We start from the raw sequence: 26682 nt of genomic DNA, 5'->3' as shown, positions 1-26682 counted from the left end.
AATAAAAAACGTTACAAAAATAAATATTCATATTAAAAAAATACATATTCATTCAGATATAATATTAAAAAGTTTTATCAAATCAATTAAATCAGTTTAGTTCAGTTATATCAGAAAAAACAAATTTTATATCTAATTATACACTATGATATTTATAATATTATTTAAAGATTCACTAATGAATAAATAATTACTGCTAAATTTATATTAAAAATATAATGAATATAAAATTATTAAAGATATATCCATTTCAGAATTATATATAATATATATTATCATAAAGTAAAAAGAAAATATAAGTATCCTAATGAAAGCAAATACTTTTATTATGGTTTAATTTTTTAATTAGTTCTTTAGTAATTTATATTTAATTAGTTCTAATTCGTAATCTTCATAATAATTGTTTAAAAGTAATCTAAGTTATTTATATGTTTAAATAGATATTGTTTTTTCCTATATTTTATAGCAATATATGAATATTGAATGTAATATAGAATCATAAATATGATTAAATAGATGAAACAAAAATAAAAAAGAATTCAAATGAAATTAAATGAAATAAATTATTTGTCGAGAAAAATGAAAAAAAAAAAAAACAATGAATATATTATGAAGCTGTGTTAAATGACAATTTTGTCTATAGATATTCATAATTAAACGATTGCGTACATTTGATAGTATTGTAAAAATAGCGAAGTAACTGCGCATTATGGTGTCGTAATGATACAAGTTATAAAAATCCAATAAATTATACGATAGATTCCTTTGATTTTCTTTTAAAAATTATTTAGAAATTGATCAAGCATTCTTAGTTTGTAATATCAAAGACTTCTTTAACATTTAAAAAAAAAAAGACAATAATAATAAAAATAATTTAAAATTTTAATTTTCATTCTACTAATGAAGAAATTGATATTATTTAAAAAATTTAATGTTATAATACATATTATAACATTAAAGAAAACATAAAAGAAAATCCAATACGTTTATAATGTATACATATTGCATTCTATATTAATAATTTTATTTTTAATGTACCGTTTTTTATTAATTTTTTATTATTTTATTTTGATTTTGGAAAGATATATATTTTTAATTTTATTAATTGAAATTTTTAAATATGTCTAATTAAGTATCTAATATCTCATATCATAATAAATTAAGTTTAATTCAAAATCTTTCTTTTTAATTTTTAAATCTTCTATGTTGTATGATTTTTATTATTATTATTATTATTATTTTATTTAATTATAACTTTTTAAAGAAGAATATTTCTTATTATGTTGCATTTATAATAATTTTAATTTATATTTATTATTATAATTAAAGGAATCAATTTCTTTTATTAATCTATTTACAAAAAAATTTTTTTCTACTTTTTTAAACATTATTTAAATGTTTATATTTGTATATTAGAATCATCTTATACATATAATATACTTGCTGTTTTTATTATTGGATTATAATATATTCTACAATTTTCATAAGGGAATTTTCTATCAAAAAACTTTAAAAAATCGAAATCTTTAATTTCGCTAAATCTACACATTTTTAAAACGAAGGTCAAATTAGTAATATTTGTGCTTTTAACATAATAAGAAAAGGTGAAAGGTGAATTTATCGTGAAACGATGCGATTTTTGGCAGAAGGAGAGCCACTATAAAATTCGAAACGATTCTTAGTATAGACATCAGTCTTTCAATCGAGATTAGTCATCTACAGATCTATCTCCAAAATGAAAACCGTATGTATACAAAAATCATAATAATCATGCATATTTATTATAAAATGAATTAAAAATAAATTAATTATACTTAATTTATTAACTTTCGAATTCAATTTAATTATTGTTTAAATTTTATTATTTATATAATATAAATAAATAATGGACATTTTAAAAAATAATAAATATGTTTAATTACTTTTAGATTGTTGTTATTTTTGTTCTGGTTGTCGTTGTTTCCGCTGCGCCTCAAGAAATAGTCCTTGTTAAAGAAACTCCTTCTGACAATGTTGGACTTGGTGGTTATAATTATGGTTTCCAACTTTCCGACGGTCAAATTAAACAGGAATCTGCAGAAGTGATCGAAGGAGGAACTGATGGTCAATTCTTACGAGTTCGAGGTACCTTCTCTTTTGTTGATCCACAAACTAATGTTGCATATACTGTAAATTATGTTGCCGATGACACTGGTTTCCATCCACAAGGAGAACATCTTCCATAAGTTTAAATTTTTCAAATATTTGATATAGAATATTCATTAATTGCTATATAATATTTTCCATTGATTGAAAATTTGATTGTTTTAAATCTTGTTTGTTTTTGAAATCAATATTATATATAGAATATATACACACTTACTTGATTATTTGTAAAATAGTATAAACTTCTATTTTTTATTTTTTATTTTGTAAAATAATTATATTAAATAAATTTGTAAAATAATTATGTTAAATAAATATCGTGTTTATGTTGAATAAATTGTTAAATAAATTGTTTAATAAATAATTATTAAAGATTTTAATTTTTAATATATATAATTGCTATAGGAATATAATTGTCTTGTTTATCTTTCACATTGATTTTCTTAACTTATTTTATTGTGTTGCACAATGACTAAAACATTTAAACATTTAGCAAATATACATGATTTTATATATATATCACTGTATAATTAATATCAGTGAATACAATTCAATTTTATTAGAAATAATATGAGAAATAATATAATTAGTTATAAGATTTTAGATTAGATTATTAGATTTAATAAATTATAATTAAATTATATTAAGCTAATAAATAATATTAAGGTAATAAGATTCTCTTTTTACTTACTAAAATCATGAAATATATATATATCCAAATTTTTTCTTTATTCTTTTTGAATAATTTAATTATGTGTATGTATTTATAGTTATAATTATATATAAGTTATAGTATACTAGATGGTGTAAAAAAAGATTGGTATTTTTGAAATATATTATAAGTTTTATAAGATATATCTATTATATTTTTTGTCTGTGCTTATATAAATATATTATCATATTCATACTTCTAGCAATTTTGCTTATATCCAAGCACCATCTACAGAAAAGATTTGAAAACATGTCGTACACGTTGTCGCATAATTGCAAAATGACAATATTTGACACGTCTCGAATTTTGTAGATTTTATGTGTTACAATGTGAATATTTTTTATGTTGTTTTTTTTGTTACGTTTATTAAATGTAGCATTGTTTAATCAGGTAAAAATTACACAAGTGATGTTCTTTATTAATATTAACATAATTTAAATAATACAATGTTTTAGTACATTTTTTAATCAACGTGTCAATTAAGGTTAAAAATCCTCTAGATATACGATATGACTGATTTGAAAAATTAACCAAACATGCCGAAATTTCGAATGCTTCCACGTACTTCGCGAATTGTAGCATTATGCTCTGCCGCGAATTTTATAAATGCGGCAGATCGAGTTATAATGCCCATAGCAATTGTTCCCATTTCTGACGAATTTAAATGGAGCTTATACTGGCAAGGTTGGATACTTTCTGCCTTTGCCTTTGGTTATTTTACTAGTCAGGTATATTAGGATATTTAATATTAAAAGTTAGTTATGACCTATTTATTTTAAGAAATTATTTAAAATCATTGTATTTATATTTAATTTTTATATTAGATTATTGGTGCAAATACAGCAAGTCGTTTTGGATGTAAAATGGTATTAATGTTGGCTGTTTTATTATGGTCTATTAGTACAGTTATAACTCCAATCTTGGCTCAATCAGTCCTATTGCTCATTATTTGTAGAGTAGTTCTAGGACTTGGAGAAGGTTTAGGTAAAATATTATTAAACAAATAATTTTACAACATCATTAATTTTGTAAATTATATATTTTTCTCTAAATTGTTATTAGGTTTACCAGTTATTTTTCACTTATTTGCACATAATGTACCTGTAGAGGAACGATCTAGAGCATTTGGATATCTTGTAGCAGCTGGCTCTGTTGGACAAGTTGTTGCATCTATTGTATGTTTAAAATGTATATTATATTATATGTAATTGTATATTATAATATTATTTCCTATATTTTATTAAAAAATATTTATTGATAATTATTTCATTTAAAAGATAAAAAATACTTACAGTTGTGTCCTCATTTGTCATGGCAAACAGGATTTTATTTATTTGGTATAATTGGTATTATATGGACACTTTTATGGTTATTATTATATCATGAAACTAATTCTCAAGATGAAATCCCATTATTTGTACCTAAGGTAAAACAGATAATTTGTTTAAATTATGTTTTATTTTAAATAAATATTTTAGAATTAATTATATTTCAATTTTAAGACAACACAAAATAGAAGTTTGCGTTGGACTGAATTTATTTCACATTGGCCTTTATGGGCATTGTATATAGCACATTTTGCAATGAATTGGAGTAACTATATAATAATGCAATGGTTACCAACTTACTTGGCTAGAAATCTTTCTGCTAATAAAGAAAGTATTAGTTTAACAGCACTTCCATATATTGTGAACTCTCTTGTTGGTATTGGTATGTATTATACAATATTTTTATTTTATAAAAAAATTATGAAAAATTAAATATTTCAATTATTTCATTACAGTTGCTGGACATAGTGCTGATAATCTCATACAAAAAAGGTGGCCAGTCTTATCTGTAAGAAGATTAATGACAAATATAGGTTTAATTGGTCCTGGTGCATTTTTACTAGCATTTTGTGCTGTGGATAATTTACTTGCTGCAGTAATGTTAGTCTTACAATTAAATTAGTCATTAGTTATAAAATAATTTTTTATTTTAATTTTATAACATAACTTAAAATCATATTTATCAATAGCTTTGTATCAATATCTATGGGACTTTGTGCATGTAATTCTGCTGGTCATCTTAGTAATCACGCAGATATAGCTCCAAATCATGCGGGAATCACATTTGCAGTTTCCAATACTATTGTATGTCTTTATCTATTAGCATTACAAATATTTTACAAATAATAGTTAAATTAGTAATTTAACTATATATTTTAGGCAACTATACCGGGTATTTTATGTGGTCCATTAACAGCTGAATTAGTGACTGCATCGCATGGTCGTTGGATGCCTGTTTTCGTGTTAGCTGCGGCAATCAATTTTACAGGGGCCATCATATACCAAAGTCACAGTGCAGCTTTACCAGTATTGTGATATGTAATGAGCAAAATCGTGTTCACAAATATTTATTATCGAAGAAACATAATTGATAAAAATATGTTGCATAAACATACTTTCTTCGACCATGATCATTGAATACGAATTTTATTGAAAATTTTATCACTTATAATAAGATACCAATATGGCACATTTATGACACATTGGTTAGTTGAAAATATATCAATGTATTAGACACATATAGAATAAGAAAGTTTTACATTTTTTGCGTTCAGTTTGCAGTTCACGGCATAATGCTGGTCATTCATTAGAATAGTGCCATAATTTTTTCATGGCGGAATTGGTTAAACAACTTTTTTAAGTGAATTGTAAAATACATTAGCCTATGTGCTGTATTTTTAGTTTGTATATTTTTTAATGATACTAACAACAAATATTTTGTGATAATTTTAATATATAAATAAACGAAAATTCTCATTTTTTCATATAGAAAATAAATGTATATTCTGTAAAACACAAGACTGTATATAAAAGAAAAAACAAATTAATTTTCACATATTCAAATTTATATATGTATTTGAAGCACTTTCATATAAAAAGATATAATTAAATAAGCAATGTACTGTACTACATTTAATGAAAAAAATATGTTTTCTATATCGTTTGAAAATATTTTTCAAATATTATTCCTATATCTTTTTTACTATTTAATTTTATTTATTATTTTTATTTATTATCATATAATTTTACTATTTATAATATCATTCTTGTTTCTAAATTTATGTGAGTATGCATAAATTCAATTTTAATATTTCAATATTTAAAGTTCTACATAGGTTTTAAGGATGTGTCTTTTTTCAAATATTCTGATTGAAGTACATGACATAATGCATTTCGAGGATAGTTATTATTCAATGCATGCAAACCCATTTCTATGAAAGCATTGTCTTTATACATATTTTTAGTTTGGATTGAACTATCGTTATTTATTTTATTATTATATTGTGTTGAAGGATTATTATCTTCTTTTGGTGATAACATTTTTGTAGTTACTTCTTTTATTTTTGTACTTTCAATTTTTTGATCTAATGTTGTTTGTATAGAATTTTCTTTCTTTATACTTTTCAATTTTTCTTGTTGTAGGAAACTCTGTTGTGGGAAATCTTCAGAATTGTCAATATCGTATAAATCGAAAGAATTTATATTTAGCTTTTTCAACATATTTGCTATATCGTCAGTAGGAACGTCTAAGTCTTTAATTTCCAATTCCTTTTTACTAACTGAATTCTTTTCTACGTCATTAATATATTTGTCCAAATATTGTTCAATATCAGAATTAATCTTTTTTAAATTTATTGAACTATTTGTGCCTATATTTCGTTTATTCAACCGCAAATTGTTATTTAATTTTGTACCACTTTTAGTATTTTGAATTTGTATATTGGAAAAAAGAGATTTTTTTTCAATTTTTTTATTGCACACATCTTTTGATGAAATTACTTCTAATGAACTATTTTTTAGAGTATCATTCGGTATATTGTTTATTTTATCATCAACTATTTTTTTATTTTCTTTAGAAAAGAGCATGTGTTTGATTTTTCCCGCTTTTTCATCAAAAGATAATTCTGATTTTATTTCGCCTCGTTGCAAATATTGATTTGATTTCGGATTCAAATAGAGTTTTTGAATTTTATCTATTTCAAGTGTCATTCTTTCTAACGTATCATATAATTTTCTCGTTCGAACATTTTTATAATTTTTATTTTGAGTCCATCCGCCATCTGTACGTAATGCTCGCCAATCTGATTTTACTTTTTCAACTTCTCGATCGATATCGTTAACATGTTTGTCTGAAAAATCAATTTTTAAACATTTTTATAAACATTTTTATAACGATATATAAATATGTTTCATATATATTTCATAAAATAGTTAATAAATATATATTTGATTTATCTAATACTTTTAATCTTATTTTTTATAAATCATTTTGAAATAATTGAAATACATGAAATGTATTAGTGAAAGATAAATGTTTAAAATTTTAAGTGTCATTAATTAATATTAAATATAATGAATATAATAATAATGAATATTTTAAATACTATGCAATCATGAATAAAGGATAAATATTAAATTTTAATTATATTTTATATTGAATTTTAAGGTAAATATAAAATAAATTGTTTATCAAAAAGAATTTATGTAAAGATCTTACGTCTTGCACTACGATTTTTAATCAATCGTTCTTCAACATTTATTTCTTGTTTTTTTATAGTAGGTAAATTAGCATTTTTTCCATAATTAGTTACATTTTCGTGTTTTCCCGAATTTCCTAGTATAGTATCGCTACGCGGATGTAATTTTGGTAACACTGCCTGTGTCTGAATATTATTGAAACTTTGCTTATCATTTATAAGTTTCATAGATAAATCTAAAAACACAATAGTGAAATATAAATTTTTAATCAAACTAAAAAGATATTCATATTTTATATTCATAGAAAATAGTATACCACCTTGTGCGATATTAGATGGATTTCGTGCTCCTTTTGTTGTCGTTGCATTATTAGAAATTGATATGGAATTTCCAAATGGATTGAACTCGTATACGAAATTATGTGTTGCTGGAACCCTCTTCGGGATTCTTTTTGTTTTCTTTGAGACAGTTTCTAGAGGCTATCAATATTTTCCAACGTATTAATAATTCCAAGTAAGTTATTTAAAGTACAATGACAGGTGCCAGTATTTATTCAGTATAAAAATATAATTGAAAATGAAAAATATTCTTGGGAACAATTATACTGAAATCAATATAACATATCTAACTTTATTTAACCTCCATCCAGATATCTTTTCTTCGGAAGCATCGGTTTTGGTTCGTATCTTTTCTTTTGGTTTGTAACGAAGACTCACATCCGATGAAACTTGTTTCTCATGAACATTCGGCGTAGAGTTCGGTGATTCTTTCTTGTTAATTTTGACAAAACGCGGCCTGTGAAATTCCATAAATCAGTCTTTTCGAAAAACCCATCACCGTTTCGTGCAACACTTCATTTTTGCAAAACTTCAATTTCCATTGTTCTCGTACTAACATCATAGACGTATTTTTCGCTTAATGCATTCGCTTTTGTTCGGCATTACAAAGAAAAGCTTGAATTAATCTTATCGTAATATTTTTCTTTCTTTATCTTTTTCTAATTTTTACATATTTCAGTTAAAATATCGAATCTTACTTGTTGTAAATGTTGACACGAGTGTATTCGTCGATGATTTTCTCGGGTTTCACGAAATGTCGAAAATTAAATATAACTTTATTTCCTTCCTTGGAGAAGATAGGTCCTGAACGAACGCGTTTCCTTTTGGTGGAACTCCAAATGTATTTGCACCAATTTTTGTATTCACTGAAATATATAGAATGTTTTATAATTGATAATATAAAGTGATTCTATGTAAAAAAAATAAGTTGAAAATATTTTTTCATTTAAAATTAGTTTTCGAAAAAAAATAATTTGAAAATTATATCGTCAATTATAAGAATCTTTATATATTCAATTTAATTTTATCAAAAACAAGAATTTAAGTGATTTTATTCTACATTTTGTGTTTATATATGAATAGGAATCATCTATTGATAGTTTATTCATACCTAATTAACTTTAATTATTAATATTTAATTTTAATTATAATTTATAAATTGAAAATTTTTCAAACTTATTTTATTTGAAAATGAAGTCTTAAATGAAAAAATTTTATTCTATATTTTCGATTTATTTTTTCAAAAAAATTACATTCTGTACAGTTACAAGATATTCTATATTTTTCTTATTTATTACTAATATTTATTATTAATATAAATTTCATTTTAATAATTATTTTTATTTTATTTATTTATTTATTTATTTTCTTTAAAATACTTTAATTTCTTATTAATATTAGAATTATTTGTCTATCTTTTTGTCAATTATTTAATTACATGTTTTTTTCTTCTAAAATTAATCAAATTGTTGCTCAAAATGTATTCAAAAGATTTATGTTTTGTATTTTATTTTTATTTAATTTGAGCTTTTTATACCTGGATTTATCAGTTTTATTCTGTGAAATTTCTTTGTGCTCGAATTTCGGTTCTATTTCTTTAACAAACACAGACAATCCATTGATACGTTTAACTTCGCGATTCTGATCCTTTGATTCAGGATACAATTGCAAAAAAGCTGGAGCACAGTGCAATCTGGAGCAACTTGGAAATCCCTCGAAAGCTTTCGCCAGTTCCAGAAATAGTTGTCGCACTCTTTCTATATTTTAAGACTTTAACTTTGTTTAATTCATAACCTAGTAAAAAAATATTGCATCAAAGATGGCATATATAAAAAACAAAATAAAATTAGTTTTGTATCGATATTTTTTAGTGTTGCTAATTTCTGAATTATTCCATTAAATTTCTCAATATTCTCCAGATTTTCTAATGCGATGAAAAACTTATGTATATAAATATTTTTTTAATTAAAAATTGAAGAAGATATATTAAATATTAATAAGTTAAACTAATGATAAAGAGAATAGATTTATTTTTCTTCAAAAACATTTCTTTTTCTAAAATAATATTAAAATATAAAATAAAGAATTATAATGTACATTTGTAATATATTTATTATATATATTGCAATGTATATAATTATATTAATATATTTATTATTTACTATATATAATTGTAAAGAATAATTTTTTTTAATGAATTTATAATTCTCCTTTTTCTTTACTTTCTTTTTCTTATTTTTTATGTTCAGCATTTCTCTGTAGCATTTTATATTTTTTAAAAATAATTTTAAAATTCTGAAATTTTGATTTTTAATAATATTTAATAATTCATTTTATAATTTATTCTTTTTTTTTTTAATCGTATATAGTTATAATGTGATATTTACATCCGCTTTTTGCGATAATAAATACCTATACTTCCGGAGATTAGAAAAGAAAAAAACTACGTAGCTTTGATTTTCCTTTTATTACGTATTAATAATTAATTATCAGAACATATTTTATCCTACATATGTTTCATTGATTAAAATATGAATATACTTTTATTTAAAGAATATAATGCCTTTTTTTATCATTATACTGTTGTATTCTTGTTTTGTTATTCTATTTTATATAATTGTTATTCTATTTTTTTATTTTATATATATTTTCTATCAATATAAATCAATACTTATCCAAAATTGAACGAAAATGAAGCTCACATACGCTCTGCAAATGTTACCAATTCGAAATTTGATTAATTAAAGAGAACATTTGAAAGTACATGTGATATTGACATTCCAAAATTTACATTAACCCTCATATCTCGAAATTATGTTCATTACAGTGCCAAATATTTTTTGATTTCTTTTCGTTTCAGCCGTTGATTCATCTTTTGCAATTTTGAAATATTACCGTCTCAATGAATCCCGTATGGATAACATCACAATGCCAAGTGAAAATAATCCCACATATAACGAAACGTTATCCTACGAAGCACACATGCTCCAAGAAATTCTGAGAATAAACGAATTGATGATGAAACAGGCTTACCAAAGCAATGAAGAATTTCGTGGTAATAATAAAGTTTCACACAAAAATTATGCCAGAAATTCGATGAATCGGAATAATATTTCTGCGAAAAAACTTAGCGACGAGGCACGTGAAATACATTTTCGAATGATTTCAAAAAGTGTTTCATCACTGCAAGGAAAAAATGTTTCTTCGAACACTACTGTGTTCAAAGTGCATTCAAAAACTACATTGAAGAAGACAGAATCCAAAAATAATAAGTATCCTGAAGCCGACACTTCTTCGAAGAAAGATACATCTTCGAAACGTAATAGTAACAAACAATCTTTTAAAGTAAACATGAATATTGACGATAAATTAGATATTATTGATCCATTACTACAGGAAGAATGTGTCGCTTCTTCTCTTAAAAAAGAAAAAAATAAAATTTTCCCAAAGAGAATACGAAACATAGGAGATAGAATTGTTGATGATAATACTGTTAATAATCCTGTTGAATTGGTAGAGATTTACAAAAAGGAAATAAACAGTGAGAATGATTTAAATCGAGAAACGAGTTCGATAAGAACTTTTTCGAAGGAAAATAACGAGCAATGTGAAGTTGAGGAGAATGAGTTTGCATCGTCGAAAATAAAATCAAAGAAGCATAAAAAAGAAAGCTATAATGTTAAGAACATGGAAGAGATAGACAAAATCGACAAAATTGAAGATTTTCAAATAAAATATATACAAGAAAATGATCAAAATGATGAAAATATACAAAAAAAATACATACAAGAAGAAAATGATTTTAATGAAGGTTTTCATCATCAGGAAAATTTCACATCAAAAAATAATCTTATTAATGAAGATTTACAGAAGAAATATACACAGGAAAATTATGAAAATAACGAAAATTTTGATACTTTTAAACGAAATATATCAGAGACTACTTTTTCTATTAAATCGACTCAAGATGAAGAAGATCGAATCATTAATATGGTACATACATTGAATCCTATAGAAAATGAAACAATAGAATGGAAGGAACAAAATGATTTAAATGAAGATTCGTTACTTACTTTGGAAGAAGTTAATCCACGTGTAAATTTGGTTACGATTTTCGAAGTGAGTGAAAAAACGTGCACAAACGAGAAAATGGAGAAATTGGATGGAAAAAATGGTCTTAAAAAATCTGAAGCATCTGAAAATATGCAAAGATGTAGCACAAAAGGAACAGATGATTTATCTATCTGCGAAAATACCAAGATTTCGAAGTCACAAAAATTATGTGCCAATACTATTGAAAACATACATTCTTTAGAACATAATAAATATATAAATAATATTATGATAGTAAATAAGGAAAAAAAAGATATATCAACAATTACAATAGAAGAAGAGGAACACCAAAATAATGATTCAATTATATTGCCAAAAACGACGAAAAGCAACGATTCTTTCATTGAAAATTCTTCAAGATTATTGGATTCTGATTTTTTAAAATCCAATGAATTAGCAGATAATGAATTAATGAAAAAGCAAAAAGAAAATATTTCAGTGATTGAAAAGGAAGAAATTCCTAAAGAAAACCATCAAGACAATAATTGGATTTTTTTTCTACAACCAAATAATAAAAATACGGAAAAATTATATATAAAAACTGATAATCTTAATTCTATTGAAAGAATAAATTTTCCAAACGATTACAAGTATACTGATGATATTAACTCTGCAAAGATAGAAGAGAATTCTATGTTTAAGAATAAAGAAAATAGTAAAATGAATCATGGTGAAGATAATTTAAATATTGATTCTTATAAATCGAATACGTTTAGTGAATCTTCTATTATCTTAAATGAAAACGAAATTTCAAAAATATCGATGCAACGTAATAATAGAATTGATAATATTAAGGATTCAAGCAGTAACTTGTCATCAGACAGAGAAACCATTAATAGAATAATAAACAAAAAATTAAAACTAAAAAGAAGAAATTCAAATACAGATTTATCGGGAAAAAACAAAATCAAAGTAGTGATTGAGAAACGGGAAAATAAAAAAAATGATAATGATAAGAATATAATTGATGACGATAAAACTTATTTGTGCGATGAAAATGTACAACCATTAATTGACAAAAATAAAAAAGAAGATGAAAATTCTCAAGATTTTCATAAAGAAAGCACACGAATTAAAATTAATAATAACGAACAAGAAAAACCTAAAGAACAATTAAATCAAATTAATAACGATAAAGTAAATATATGTCAAATGTTGATAAAGATTCACGAACGATTAACTTCTGATTGGCAACGATTAAAACGACTTCAAATGAAATTGCAAATTTCAGTTTCAATGATATCGATAAATCCGATGATGATGTTCCAATTATTGGATAAAACTATAACAAGGTATAAAATAAAGAAAAAACAATCAATTATTACTTTTTCACTAATATAAATTATTAAAACATTAAAATAATTAATCTTTATAATTTTTATAATCTTATCTATCTTTATAATCTTTATAATTTTCTTAAATATTAAGCATACATATTTTTTTTATAAATATTTTTTATAAATATTAAAAGTAACTAATGTTGTATTACAATTTTTTTTATCATTTTATGTATTTTATTTTTAAAATAATATGATTTTTAAAAACAATTTAAAAAAACCATATATATATATATGCTTATCTTCATTATTTATATAAAAATAATTCATATTAAAAAACATGAGGAAATTAACTCAGAAAACTTTTAATGGTAATTTTAATTTTTTGACAATTTTAAAAATTATAATATATAGGTGCAAGAGTTATATTCATGGTGCAAACGATAGTTATAAAGCTGAAACAGAAATCACTAATATTTTATTACATCATGTTATTGAATTGGTGAAAATTATGCAAATTAACAAAACGACTTTGGAAAATCAAGGTTTATATATTTTCTTTGATATTTTTTACTTTATTCTTTTTAAAATTTATACTTTTAAAAAGTAATCATTTACAAAAAAAAATGAAATATTTTTTATTGCAGAACAACGTATTGATCAAATGCAATTAGAATTGCTTCAAGGTCATCAAACTAATAAAAAAGTATGGTAAAATGTGATGATATTTTTATTAATATATACTTGATATTTTTCTCGTCAATAATTACTTGTAACGAATATAGAGAATTTTCTTGAATGAAATAATTTTAACTTCGAACTATTGGACGAATGAAATATTTTACCTAATCAAAAATATTTCATGTTTGGTGAAACAAGTAATGGCTGAAAACGAGGAAAAAGAAAACTTGAGAAATTTAGGAAGACATAAACGTCATATAAACAATATTTCTAATGATACCAAGTAATTTTATAATATATTTTTAACAATATTATAATTTAAAATTGATAAAATTTTTTTTATTTTTTAAATTTTGAATTTTATATAATTTTATTTTTTCTTATGCTCACATTTTTTATTAAATCGATCTTGAAATATTATTATTTAATAAATATACATATAATATATACATTTCAGATACAAAGTTGGAATGACTCGATTAAAAAATACGAAATTAGAGCTTGTAAAAAAAGAAAGTAATATCGAGACCCAAATGTCAATGGTTACAAATCCTATCAATCCTTTGAAACAATCCAAATCTAAGACCTTCACAAAATCATTATATTCACGAGGTTTAGATAAAGAAAAACATTTAGATGATACACAATCAATTATTGATAAAAAAATAATCGATAATCGTCATTTAGAACGAAAACCACCAAAAAAGATGTTCAATTCAAGTTCTAATCAGTACAAACAATCGATTTCCCGCCAAAAACACCGTAATAATCAGCAACCTGTTTGGAAACCAGGTGGTGCAGTAAAATTTCCTAATACTTCCAACAGTGCGACGATGTTAAAATTTCGTCCAATGTTACATATCAAAGAAAAAACGAATTTGGACAGTGCAAAGTATACAATAAATTTGTTATTATGAAAATTTAGATATAATAAGAATATTATAAAAAATATAAGTATAGCCCATAAAATAAGTTTGAAATTTAATTTTATAAAATTTAAATACTATTGAAGGAAATATAAATTGTTATCAACTATTGGTAAAACAATTAACTATTAAGATTTTTAAGTAAAATAAAAAAGAAATTTAATTAATTAAAATAAGAATAGAATTTTAAATCAATTAAACTGATTAAATAAGGTTGTAAAAATTCCATTTATTTTATTTCTTTTAACAATTTTTGAATCTTTTATTGTCTATTTTTTTTTATATTTTATTGTCTATTTATTATATTTTAATTCATTATTTTAATAGATATAAAAAACTAATTAGACTATTGGCAAGTAAACAACAAGAAAATAGATCACATGAAAAAAATCTTAAAAATGTTATTCTTCTAATTAAAGAATTATATTTTGAATTAAACTTCAAACTTTAAAGTTTCGTTAAACAAAAATGAAATATTATATAATATTGTATAATATTATACATTATATAATTATATTTATAATTTTTAATAAGAGCGTATAATATTATAACAAAATTGTTTGATATTAACAAAAATTGTTCATTTAGAGAAGAAAAGCAGCAGAAACGTGGAACGAATGATTGTAAGAAGAAGCCCTCCAAAATACATTCAACGAAAGACATCGTATCCAATATGGATAATTTCAAAATGATAAAAGGGAGAAGTACCACTAGCTTGAAAATCAGTCCCAGAACGAAAACAAGAGGAAAAATATCAAGACCTCTATCAAAAACTTATGAATCTCTCGAAGGAAATAAATCTTTATGTGACATGATAAATCAAAAGATCATGAAAGATTCAAAAGTTCTTAAAGTTTTGGAAGAGATTATTAAAGATGCGAAAAAGAAAGAAAATAAAAATTCCGATAATGAAACGAATACCGTTTCTTTCAAACAATCATGTGAATTGATTGCAGTCAAAGAGGAAATGAAAATTAATGAAGAAGAGCCTACGAGGGATATCGATTCTGAAGTATATAAAAAAAATAAATTAAACGTTAATGAAGGATTTCAAGAAAATCTTAAAATGCCAGAAAGTATACCAGAAAATTATTCGGTACCAATTATATCGAAAAATTTTATTTCAGTTCCAAATACCAATGTTGAAGATGTCGAACTAAATGAAAATGTTGAACTAAATGGAAATTTTCAACCAAAAATTAAATCGAATTTTGCCTCTGAAAATAATGCAAATTGTGTTGTAAATTTTACTTCATCTTCAGTTGATATTGATAAATTAGAAGTTTCGAAATTATATGAAACATGCCCAACTTCTAATCTTTCACCAGTTGTTTCGCATGACAAAATAAAGGAAAATGAAAATTTTAAGGAAAATAATGTTTCTCAAATTTGTATTCTCGATTGTAACGAAAAACAAGAAAAATGTGATACTTCAGATACGAATATTCTTATTAATAAACCGAGTTATGTTAAAGAGAAAGCAAATGTAAAAGAGAAAACAAAAGTGGGTTCTCATACAATGTCATTGGTTATGTTAAAAGAATTTCTTTGTAATCAGGGTATCGATGTTAATCTGGTGAATAAAGCCGAAAAATATCTAAAAAACAAGCAAAGAATGTGTAAAGGTTTGAAAAAGAAGTCTATCAGCTTTGCAGATGTACCTTCAAGCATTGAATATAATTGCCATTTTAAAACAGATTTGAAAAAAGAAAATAATTCACAGGAGATGTTAGAAAACGATATTAAAAAGATTAACGACAATATTGTTGAAGATAAAAAAGTTTTAAATGAGATTTCTTTTCTACCTTCGTTAGAAATAAAAGATAACGAATATAATTACCATTTTAAAACAAGTTTGAAAAAGGAAAACAATTCAGAGATGTTAGAAAAAAATATCGAAAAGATTGACGACAATATTGTTCAGAATAAAAAAGTTTTAAATGAGATTTCTTTGTTATCTTCGATAGAAACAAAAGATATCGAACATAATTGCCATTTTAAAGCAAATTTGAAGAAAGAAAACAATTTAGAGGAGAAATTAGCAAAAGATATCGAAAAGATGGACGACAATATTATCGAGGATAAAAAAATTTTAAATGAGATTTCTTTGCTATCTTTGTTAAAAACAATGAAAGATGTTGCAACAGATACACTTAAGGATAACAACAATGCTTATTCTCAGACTAGTGTTTTTTGTAAAACATCTAAAAGTTTACAGACTATTCTTGAAAATAACTTAGCGATGATGAAATTACAAGCAATGGAAACGCAAACGGAACGCGAACAAAAAAATGCGTTTTCAATGATGGATTTATTTCCGGTTATTGATAATTCAACAGAGACGGAAGAATTTTCTTATATTGTCAAATTTGTAAATTCTAAAAATGAAAACGATCTTAACAAAGAAGATTTAAAAATAGAACTTCATGAAAATAATAATGATTTTTCGAAGAATGATTGTAAAGAAAACTTTAAAAATATTTCTACAAAGCTAATTGAAGAGTTAAAATCAACCAATATAGAATCTACTGAGAATATAAAAGTGATTAAAAGTGATAAAAATTCATCTAAAGAATGTTCTCAAATGTTTCAACAATTATTGGATCAGATACACGAAGAGTGTGACGAATCTTTATCAGATTATAAGAAAGATGAATTATTTTTCAACGAATCAGAAGAGTCATTAACATCCGCTGGATCTTCTAAAAATTGTATTTTTGATAATAATAAGATTAAAAAAGAAAAAGAAGATGAAAATCAATCTGTTGTTAAAGTTATTTCAAGTGGAATAGTGGTAGCTTTTCAAGTTGCCGCCATTAGAGCACGAAATATATACCGATCTATACGTATCTACAAACGGAAGTTAAGAGAGAATGCGAGAAAATTGAAAAAAGAATCAAAACATAGGAAAAAAATTAATGAAATTTATAAATCGAGTGAAAGTGGATCGAAGAGCATATTAAGAAGTAACAGTGTGGCAAACATCATTATGCAAAAGAAAAACGATAAGAGAAATGGCATCATCGAATTATTTAAGAATCTCAAGCAAACGGAAATTACGTCACCATTAAGCGAAACATCTTTCGATAGTCACAGTGAATCCGAGAATAATAGTTTTAGATCTGTGAAAATATCGTCATCAGATATTTTTTCCAATGAAATGAATTTTGAAAACATCGACTTGAGAAATTCGGAAGAATCGACCAACAATCTTGTGACTAAAAACACGAGTTTTAAATCTGTTAAAATATCATCATTAAATATTTTTTCCGACGAAAATTTTAAAAACGATTTAGAAAATCCGAAAAAATCATTCAACAGTATTGCATTGAAAGATATAAGATCTTTAATGGAGTTTTTAGTGAATAAAACCGGTGATATAGAATTCGAGAGAATCGAATGTGTTCAGAAAATTTCGAATAATAGTATGTGCAAAACAAAATCGCATGAAGATATAAGAACAGAATCTTTGAAAAGAAAAAAAGAATTCAGGATGTTTTCGAGTGAGAATTTATTAGTTTTGATTTATAGTATGCTATGTATTTTCGTTTTCTGGTGTTTAAACTTTACGATCACTTGTGACATTTTCTTGTGATTTGTGTAATGTCTTTGTGCATTTTATTATTTTACGTTTACATTGTTTCCTTCATATTATCGAATTTGTTGTGTATTGTTAATGTTCTTTTTATTTTGTATTTGTTTTTGAATGCATGTCATTCCTTCTTTATTCTGTTATTTTATGAATTTTGTGATAGATTTGTATTTTGTATATTTAGTTTATTGTTGAAGTCTAAAGATTTAACCAAAATGATTTTGTTAATTAAAAAATTAAATTAAAAATATTTAACCAATATTATATGATGTTTATTTAAATAAGATATCTAAATATAACTACATAAATTGGAATATACATAAACATTTAATATCTAGATATTATTTTTATTGATATGTATCATAAGACATGCAAAATGATATATTATAAATCATTTTTTAAATGCACAATATATATCACGTGTATAAAATAACAAATTATAAAACTTAATCTCATCTCACGATTAAAAACACAAATATTTACATTAATTTCCTTCGTAATCTTGTTCTTTAAAAAAAATATTATAATATTTAAACATTAAAGAACAAACTTACTGAAAAAATTAATGTACATGACGAATATTGTATATATTTAATTCCATGCTATTTTCTTCCATTATATAATCTGATATCCTCATATAGGATCTTAACATTTTGATTATGTAATCCATTCCAGCAATGTATCTTCGATATCTTAAAATATTTTTATAGCCATCAACTTATATTTATCTCAAAAAAAGGACTATGCATTTCTATAATCATAGTAATATTTAATGGAACGCGTGATACTTAAAGATATCAATTTATAAGATATTTATTAATCGAAGATGAAAATGAGATTGATATCATTCAAATTTGAAGAATTTTATTCATCCATATCAAGAACATCAATGACAGCGGATCCTGTAACATCTACTAGCTCTTTCGAAGTGAAAGTGGCAATGATCTTTTGCGATCCAGATTTTTGAGGAATCAATTGATGTTCTACATAGACGTCCTCTTCAGGATCAACATCTCTGAATGCTAGTGTCTTGTTTCTTGTTAATCCTGGACCAGCATAATTGAATTTACAATCTGTTAATACCCTTTGCAAAGGATTTTTGAATCTAAGACTGATAATTGATGGTTTTCCTACTGTAGGTTCTCCATCGATCTGAAAAATATTGATCGATTAGAAATTAGAAATGAAAATTTATAAGATATATTATATAATAATATATCTATATTAATTCTGAGTAAAATAAATTTCAAAAAATATAAAAGAAGAATTCGATTAATTAGATTGTGATTATCAGTGATCTTGATTAATTAAGAATCTCGATAAATTAGAATTTTAATTTAAATTGTTTTTTTCAGAAACGAAAAAAAAGAAATAATTTACATATAATTGTGTGATAAAACATTACAATGGTAAAAAGAAGAAAATAAGAAATATTTGAAAATGTTTGACAAGTACGTTATCTTCATACGATTAATTATATTTTACGGATGGTTTACCTTGACTACAATATTTGGTTTCAAGACTTGAAAATCATCTTCATCAGCCCATGTTTGTTTGGTTTCGACCACTGTGGCAATGGAATACAATTTCATATTACAATATTCCACTAGTTTGTCCAAATAATCATCAACCGTTATCGTGAGTCTTAACTGTTCGCCTAAGAAGAAATTAGACGTGATTAAAATGAATCACATATGGATCATACGTAGAAAGTTACATGCAAATGTATAATATTGATTTAGAAATATAAATTATAACTGTTTTGAATCGAATATTTGAATCGAAATCACATAAGGAGTATAAATTCAAATAAAATGCATAACAATATCTTCGAATTATATATATGTATTAATATATAATATATAATATTTGAAGTATAAATTATTATTGGACATTTGATTCTAATAGAATACTGTCAGAAATAATTTAATGATTCACTAAATGCAGGAATAATGTATATTTGAGTAAGACCTATCCAAAATTGCATATACTTTGATTTAAAAAGATTTAAAAAGAAAAGACAATTTTTTGCGTATGCAATATACAGAATGACTTTAAATTTCGTAAAAATAAAAAAATTGTTAAACTCACTGGCATATGGTTCAAGAACGAAATCACCGGATGCTCTCTTTACCAGATGTGCCTTGATTCCCTTATAATATACGCTACCGGCGGATAAAATAGCTTGAATAGTACGTTTCTCGTTCGATTTATTCTTTATATTCACTATTACTGCAAATGGTTGGCCGATATTCACTCGCTCAATATCCACAAGATCAAATTCAACATCTTCTTTAGCTGGTGAGGGCAAGGAATAAAATCTTTTGGCCAGTTCCGTACTGCGTACGGCTCTGTACAATGTTAATCGCTCCAATTCCGTTCCTAAACAACAAATATTAAATTAATATTAATAACGAGAAACAATGAAAGATTCGAAGATATAATCGAATAAAGAAAAAGCTTTATGAAGAAAAGATACTTAATGTTTCTAATTTTAATTAAATTGTTAATAACATTGATAATACTGAAAAAAACAATACTTAAATCAATCTTGAAATTTTATTAAGTCTAAAATTCAATAAGTTTAATTAGAAGAGTTAAAATAGTTCAATGAGCTTGTAAGTTTAAATAGAAATAATAATCTTGAAAATTGATGATAATAATTAATTTTTAAATCAAAATCATTTAGAAGTATATGTAAGTATGTATATTTATTTCTATTATTTATTGCCTTTTATCACATTTCATATTATCTGATTATATTTTCAACTTATTCAATATATTTTTTTTACAAAGGAAACTATTATTATATTATATTTACTATGAATAGAAAGATCAAAATATTTATTTATTATATATATTTATTTATTGATAGATCAAAAATAAATAAATAAAATAAAAAAATTGAATCTAGAAAAAAATCTAACAAAGAATAAATTTAAAAATAAAAAGAAATGTTTGTAATACATTTTGTACACAATTTATAATATTTAAATATTGATGTACATTTAATATTTGTCTTTATACGATTTATATTTACCTTCTTTTGCTTTATATAAAGATGTTATATCTTCTCTATCTCTGTCTCCATTGGGATCATAGACCCAAGGAGCTTTTGTCAAAATCATTCGACCAATACTATAAAACAAAGAAAAAATCATTTAAATTTTCTTCAATTTAGAATCAAATTTTAAATTGAGAGATATTGAGAATGTGAATCCAGGTGTCAATTCAATTTTGCATACTTTGTGCTCTCTTTAATTGATCTCTCTTGATCATATTCTTAACGTCATTAAGATTAAAATTACCATGATTGCAAATTTAAACGAATTGATGATTCAAAAAGGAAATCGAAACTAGTAGAATGAGATTAGTAGAATGATTAGTAGAGATTAATAGAATGAGAAGCACTTCTCAAATTAATTATAAAAATATTCCATGTTTTAGTATTTTCTTTTTACTAATTTATCATTAATTTCATTTTTTATTTTCAAAACATTTGAAATATTCTTCTTTCATTATTTTATATTATTCTTTCAATTATATGTTAAAATTATTTAAAAAAACTCACTGATACTTATTACAGTCGATCTTCCTGAATCCCATTTCGCTGTCAGGATCCTCTATCCACCTCATAAGATCAGCATTTACGGAAGCCAGCATAAACGTCACATCGTAATTATATCCGACAACCCCTTGTTTAATTGCTTCAACCGAAGCTGGTCCACACTGGTAAACACCCTCCGAAGGTTCTTGGGGCGTTGAATCGATCGCTTGCCAACCACCATATCCTTTAGGCAAATCAGGCCTAGCCATCCAGACATCGTTCCAAACGTGATAATTCCAAATGGAGTCTTCGCCTTCAAGATTGTTCGGATCGTATTCGAGTTCTTCGTTGTTCTTGCTGTAATAACGATCGACAGAGAGCGAGGCGTTCGCATCGTGAGCCGATACCAAGTTTGAAACCACTCTCGATGGCATCCCTAGAGCACGACAAACAGTGGTCACGACACCGGCAAATACCCAACATTGACCGTATTTGACGGATTCTCCTGTTTCTAGGAACTGCTCGAGAATTGGTACACTTCCGGTCCAAGCAGCCGGCGCAGTACCATCTTGATAATCGCCATCCCATCGACCAGTCACCACTCCTTTGTCATCGTTGGAGTTTACCTGTGGATGTTAGATTTTGTATTAGATTAGAGGAAATGGAAAGTAAATTCAAGAAATAATTCGAATCTCGAGAAAGATTAAAATTTTCGTGAATAATGTCAAATAATAGAAAATAATGACTGAATATAAAAAATAATGGATAAAATAACTTATAATTTGTTTACAAATTTATTAAAAATTATTCGATTTTTTTTTATTATTTCGATTATTTTCATTTTTTTTTTTTTTTTAGGAATGATTTAATAACAATCAAACTTACGATTCTCGAAATAGCTCTACACATTTGAATCGGATCTCCTCTGGAATTAGCTTTGATGCCAGATCTTTCTAATAGTAATTGACAAGCTTTAAGCACATATGCATCGAATTGACCGAATATCCATTCTCTACCGCGTGCACTTCCCCACGCTCCGACCCAAATTTTTCCAACATCATTCAGAATATATTCATCCAGAAGTTGTTCATCCTCCATGTAAACTAAATCCTCTAAAAATAAGAACATATAATATTGCAACAAATAAATATATAATACATAATTATTATATGTAGAAGATATAACTGATATTTCTATCAGAAAAGTTTAAATTTGTTAAAGATAGAATAAAATTTTATTACACTGTGTTCATAAAAAGGTAAAATTTCATTTCAATGAAATGATATAACTTTGATAGTAAATTGTTCATTAACTTCATATCATTTTAAATATAAATAGATATTTTTTTCTTCATCTTTTTATGTTTTAGATATATTAATATATTTGTTTTCAATGTTTTATAAAAATGCTAAAATTCGATGATTCTTCCAGTCAAACACATATGAAAAAAATTGCATAAAATTTATTCTCGCTAAATATTACATTGAAGCACATTGCGATGCAAACATTGATTCAAGTGACAGAGGTTTAAAAGTTCAATGTTTTTTCACATAATGTTGCAATGGTATTTTAATATCGCGTAAAAGAATTAATTAAAACTCATCATTTGAATCAATGCTTACACGACAACATTTCAATTAATAATATTCCATAAACTGTTTAAAATACAATATCTACCTTTCAACCAGGGATTAAATAGCAAATAAATATCCTTGTCATAATTATAGGTATTTGGAGATCTCTTGCTCCCCACGATAGTGGTCTCTATGTTTAACTGCCACATGCCAACGGGACTGTCTACAGGACTTCTTACTTCCGCTGATAAATCCACGCCACTAACACCCATCAAACGCACACCCCATGCCTCTAAATCTGTCAGATAACTGTCTCTATTGGTGATAGTGTTCACTCCTCTAGTTCCTCTAAGAACGTTCGGATTTGGTCCAAAACTGAACAGTAATCTAACGATGTCTATTTCATCTATATATTCTCGATTGAATCTCAAGGCGATGTGGAAAGATTGTCCTCGTCTGAGGACAGCGGCTGGAGGATCGAGATGTACTAATTCGTAATTGATGGTATGATGTAATTTTGCATTTTCTTTTTCGTAAAGATACACCATCTCGACGACCAATGGCTCTTCCCATGACATTTTGTTGACTTTGGTATCTGTGAAAGAGATTGTTGAAGTATGTAAGTAGATAATATTGATAATAGAATTTATTTTTTTATTTATGATATATTAGAAATGAATATTGTATGATAATTCTTATAATTTTGAATGTTCTTATTTTAAATAATTTTAAAAATGAATCTAGATATAAGATTTAAAGCACTATATGTATAAATATTAATTTACTACATAAAAATTCCCAAATGGATTACATCATTAATTTGCATATATTAATATTTTGTTGAATTTCCTTGCCAATAATTAATTTCAATAGTTTTAAAACAGTGAATTTTTATTTTATTTTAATATCTCCTTTTTCTTAGATTATTTGAATTTTAAATTCTTGCGTACAGTCAACAATTTACAAAATAAAATGATTCATTTCGTTTTAAGAAAAAATATATAATTGATAAAAACAGTTATTCATTGTTGCGGATAATCGTATATTAATATAGTCACTAGAAATAGCTATGTTCTCATTCATACATATAGTACGAAAGACAAATATCACTTTCATTTATGTCACAATTTTATTAAAATTGTATATAGTAAATACAGGAATCATTCTTTACGATAAATTTTTTTGAAGTCTAATAACTGGAACGTGAGAAAACAACAATGGCAATTGGTTTTATAAAGGCACAAGAAAAAATTTCACTGATATACTAACGCCACTTCTGATTTAAAAAAAATGACACATGCCATAAATGTTTAATTCCTCAAGAATTTACATTTACAAATATATATAATTTTATATTAATATTTCTTTTTTTATTTACAAATGAAATCGATTTTATTTTCACAAGAAAGATCAATGAAACATGATTTAATAAATATATATAAATTAAATGAAGGAAAAATATTAAAATTAAAATTGGTTTTATTAAATATTTCGATATTCATCGAAATTTTATTTTATTCGAAATTTAAATATAATTTTATTCATTATTCAGATCAAAATAGAGTCTGACAGACACTTTAACTAAAGACTAACTGCAGTTTTCCAAGAACAAAACGATGTCGAAACTTTAAATATGATGAACAGTTCTCTTAAATACCAGACACATTTTGGATTGCAAGGCAGCGAGATTTACCTTTGATTCATCCAATTGTAAATATCCGGAATCAATCCCAGAATGTGAGTTGCCTTGTAAACGAATGTTTTATTCCTGAATAAAATCAGTAACTCTCAAAAATGATTCACCGATCTTTTTAATAAAATTTCTTGTCTCGAATATTATTAAAAAATAAATGTGATAAACTTCATTATATACAAACTTTACAATATCTCGTAGATATAAAATTATCTTTATATAAGTAATATTTTTAGATAATTAGAGTAAATTTAAAATTCATATCATTTTAATATTACTTATTTTTTAAAAATAATTATGAAAATTTAAAATCTAAAGATGTAAAAAAGATGTAAAAAAAAACTTTCTTTTTTTTTATTTATTAAAAATTTAATTTTTGATTTTATTTTTTTATATATTTGTTTTTTAACATAATTATTTTATTTCTCAATTTTCATTATTTAATATTTTTATCACTTAATATATATTAATTTTTTAACAATATTTAAATAATACCATACTTAGAAAACAATTTTTTTTTTAGTAATATATGTATATGTTCTTAAGTGTATTAAGAACATATTAAAATAAAATGAATAAAACAAAAATAAAATAAACAAAAATTATAAAAATCAATATAATAATTTTATAAAGAAATTACAAAAATTATAAAGCAAAGAATAATTATTGATATAGAATAGGAAAAAATGTAATTAAAAAATGTAATTATGTCAAACTTACAAATTCGATCAAAAAATTAAAGTTGTTATTTTTATATCAGAAGCGACAAATTTCAAATCACGATTAACAATCTTGCACGATACTGAGACTCACAGTATGTTGCTGTCTTTTTATACAAGGCAGCTTCCTTCAAACCAACTGCAATCCCCACTACAGCACGTGCAAATAGCACGTGCATCAGCTTTCAATTTTTGGCATGCGCTATCGATTTACAATTCTCTTATAGTAAAATTTATCAAAAATTAATATTGAAATATATTTCTTAAATATACTAAACTAAAAATAGATACTATAACATTATAATTCTATGTTATGTTATGATATATAATTCTAGTTTCATCATTATCTAAATAAAAAAATAATTTCATAAAAATTATAGTTACATATTTTATATATAAATTCTCATATTTTCAAAATGTATAATTATGTTATATAATTTCTCTTTATATAATGAGTTATTAAGATACTATTTGTATGATTTGATATAAAATTTATTGATAGACTTTCACACAATAAGTATTCACATAATTTTCATATAAAAATAAGGAAAAAAATAAAATATCCGCTGTAAATCTTTACTTTATAAATATCTATACAGAGGAAATAGTAAGGAAATATTATCTTATCGTTTTTGGCCTATATCATTAATTAGCTTGCTGGACTTGTTACGTTAATATAAGCGTAAGTGGATGTTGCGGTTTTCTGCATAATTGATATCATTAAATCAAGATTAAGGGAATGAAAAAACGAAAAAAAATGAGTTTTTCAATTTGCCATAAATTTATTTGCGCTCCGTTTTATCGGATTACACAAATTACGTTGTAAATTATTGGTCTGT

The 26682-nt window shown here is 24.4% G+C and overlaps 5 protein-coding genes and 1 long non-coding RNA gene across 9 annotated transcripts; 3 read left to right on the top strand and 3 right to left on the bottom strand.

The window, feature by feature from the left end:
- The first annotated feature begins 1702 nt into the window (after window positions 1–1702).
- Window positions 1703–2317, top strand: LOC122710518 (endocuticle structural protein SgAbd-6-like). Its single transcript, XM_043928426.1, has 2 exons — window positions 1703–1744; window positions 1929–2317. The coding sequence occupies exons 1-2, from the start codon at window positions 1736–1738 to the stop codon at window positions 2223–2225; spliced, it is 306 nt and encodes a 101-aa protein (XP_043784361.1). The 5' UTR covers window positions 1703–1735; the 3' UTR covers window positions 2226–2317.
- An 826-nt stretch (window positions 2318–3143) lies between these two features.
- Window positions 3144–5712, top strand: LOC122710510 (sialin-like). Its single transcript, XM_043928415.1, has 8 exons — window positions 3144–3585; window positions 3682–3841; window positions 3920–4032; window positions 4152–4283; window positions 4360–4567; window positions 4641–4785; window positions 4875–4989; window positions 5065–5712. The coding sequence occupies exons 1-8, from the start codon at window positions 3394–3396 to the stop codon at window positions 5218–5220; spliced, it is 1221 nt and encodes a 406-aa protein (XP_043784350.1). The 5' UTR covers window positions 3144–3393; the 3' UTR covers window positions 5221–5712.
- Window positions 3893–5208, bottom strand: LOC122710521. The gene is made up of 5 exons (XR_006345941.1): window positions 5075–5208; window positions 4797–5001; window positions 4486–4691; window positions 4150–4278; window positions 3893–4027 (listed from the first exon to the last, which is right to left on the bottom strand). It is a non-coding gene; the product is annotated as an uncharacterized LOC122710521 (long non-coding RNA).
- A 187-nt stretch (window positions 5713–5899) lies between the features above and the next one.
- On the bottom strand, window positions 5900–7838 carry LOC122710509. The gene is made up of 3 exons (XM_043928414.1): window positions 7703–7838; window positions 7403–7618; window positions 5900–7034 (listed from the first exon to the last, which is right to left on the bottom strand). The coding sequence occupies exons 2-3, from the start codon at window positions 7608–7610 to the stop codon at window positions 6013–6015; spliced, it is 1230 nt and encodes a 409-aa protein (XP_043784349.1). The 5' UTR covers window positions 7611–7618; window positions 7703–7838; the 3' UTR covers window positions 5900–6012.
- On the top strand, window positions 7758–19817 carry LOC122710493 (protein PF14_0175-like). Of its 3 annotated transcripts, XM_043928383.1 has the most exons (8): window positions 7758–7896; window positions 10582–13126; window positions 13526–13656; window positions 13759–13817; window positions 13897–14075; window positions 14250–14684; window positions 15307–18221; window positions 19666–19817. In XM_043928383.1, exons 2-8 carry the CDS (start codon window positions 10635–10637, stop codon window positions 19683–19685), a joined length of 6231 nt encoding a protein of 2076 aa, XP_043784318.1. In that variant the 5' UTR covers window positions 7758–7896; window positions 10582–10634; the 3' UTR covers window positions 19686–19817. The 3 variants fall into 3 exon arrangements, with proteins under 3 accessions (XP_043784318.1, XP_043784316.1, XP_043784317.1); XM_043928381.1 differs by lacking the exon at window positions 19666–19817 and having other exon boundaries at window positions 15307–18550; XM_043928382.1 differs by lacking the exons at window positions 7758–7896; window positions 19666–19817 and adding an exon at window positions 8438–8562 and having other exon boundaries at window positions 15307–18550.
- On the bottom strand, window positions 18670–26061 carry LOC122710500 (hemocyte protein-glutamine gamma-glutamyltransferase-like). 2 transcript variants are annotated; one of them, XM_043928399.1, is made up of 9 exons: window positions 25845–26061; window positions 25125–25199; window positions 23535–24026; window positions 22743–22969; window positions 21882–22483; window positions 21351–21448; window positions 20402–20692; window positions 19807–19967; window positions 18670–19462 (listed from the first exon to the last, which is right to left on the bottom strand). In XM_043928399.1, exons 3-9 carry the CDS (start codon window positions 24007–24009, stop codon window positions 19175–19177), a joined length of 2142 nt encoding a protein of 713 aa, XP_043784334.1. In that variant the 5' UTR covers window positions 24010–24026; window positions 25125–25199; window positions 25845–26061; the 3' UTR covers window positions 18670–19174. The 2 variants fall into 2 exon arrangements, with proteins under 2 accessions (XP_043784334.1, XP_043784333.1); XM_043928398.1 differs by lacking the exon at window positions 25125–25199 and having other exon boundaries at window positions 18671–19462; window positions 25845–26060.
- Between the last annotated feature and the right edge of the window lie 621 nt (window positions 26062–26682).

Source organism: Apis laboriosa, unplaced genomic scaffold (assembly GCF_014066325.1).
Source record: "Apis laboriosa isolate Shangri-la unplaced genomic scaffold, ASM1406632v1 scaffold149_cov153, whole genome shotgun sequence".
NCBI classification, from domain to species: Eukaryota; Metazoa; Arthropoda; class Insecta; order Hymenoptera; family Apidae; genus Apis; species Apis laboriosa.
This window is presented reverse-complemented; position numbering and strand designations above follow the sequence as displayed.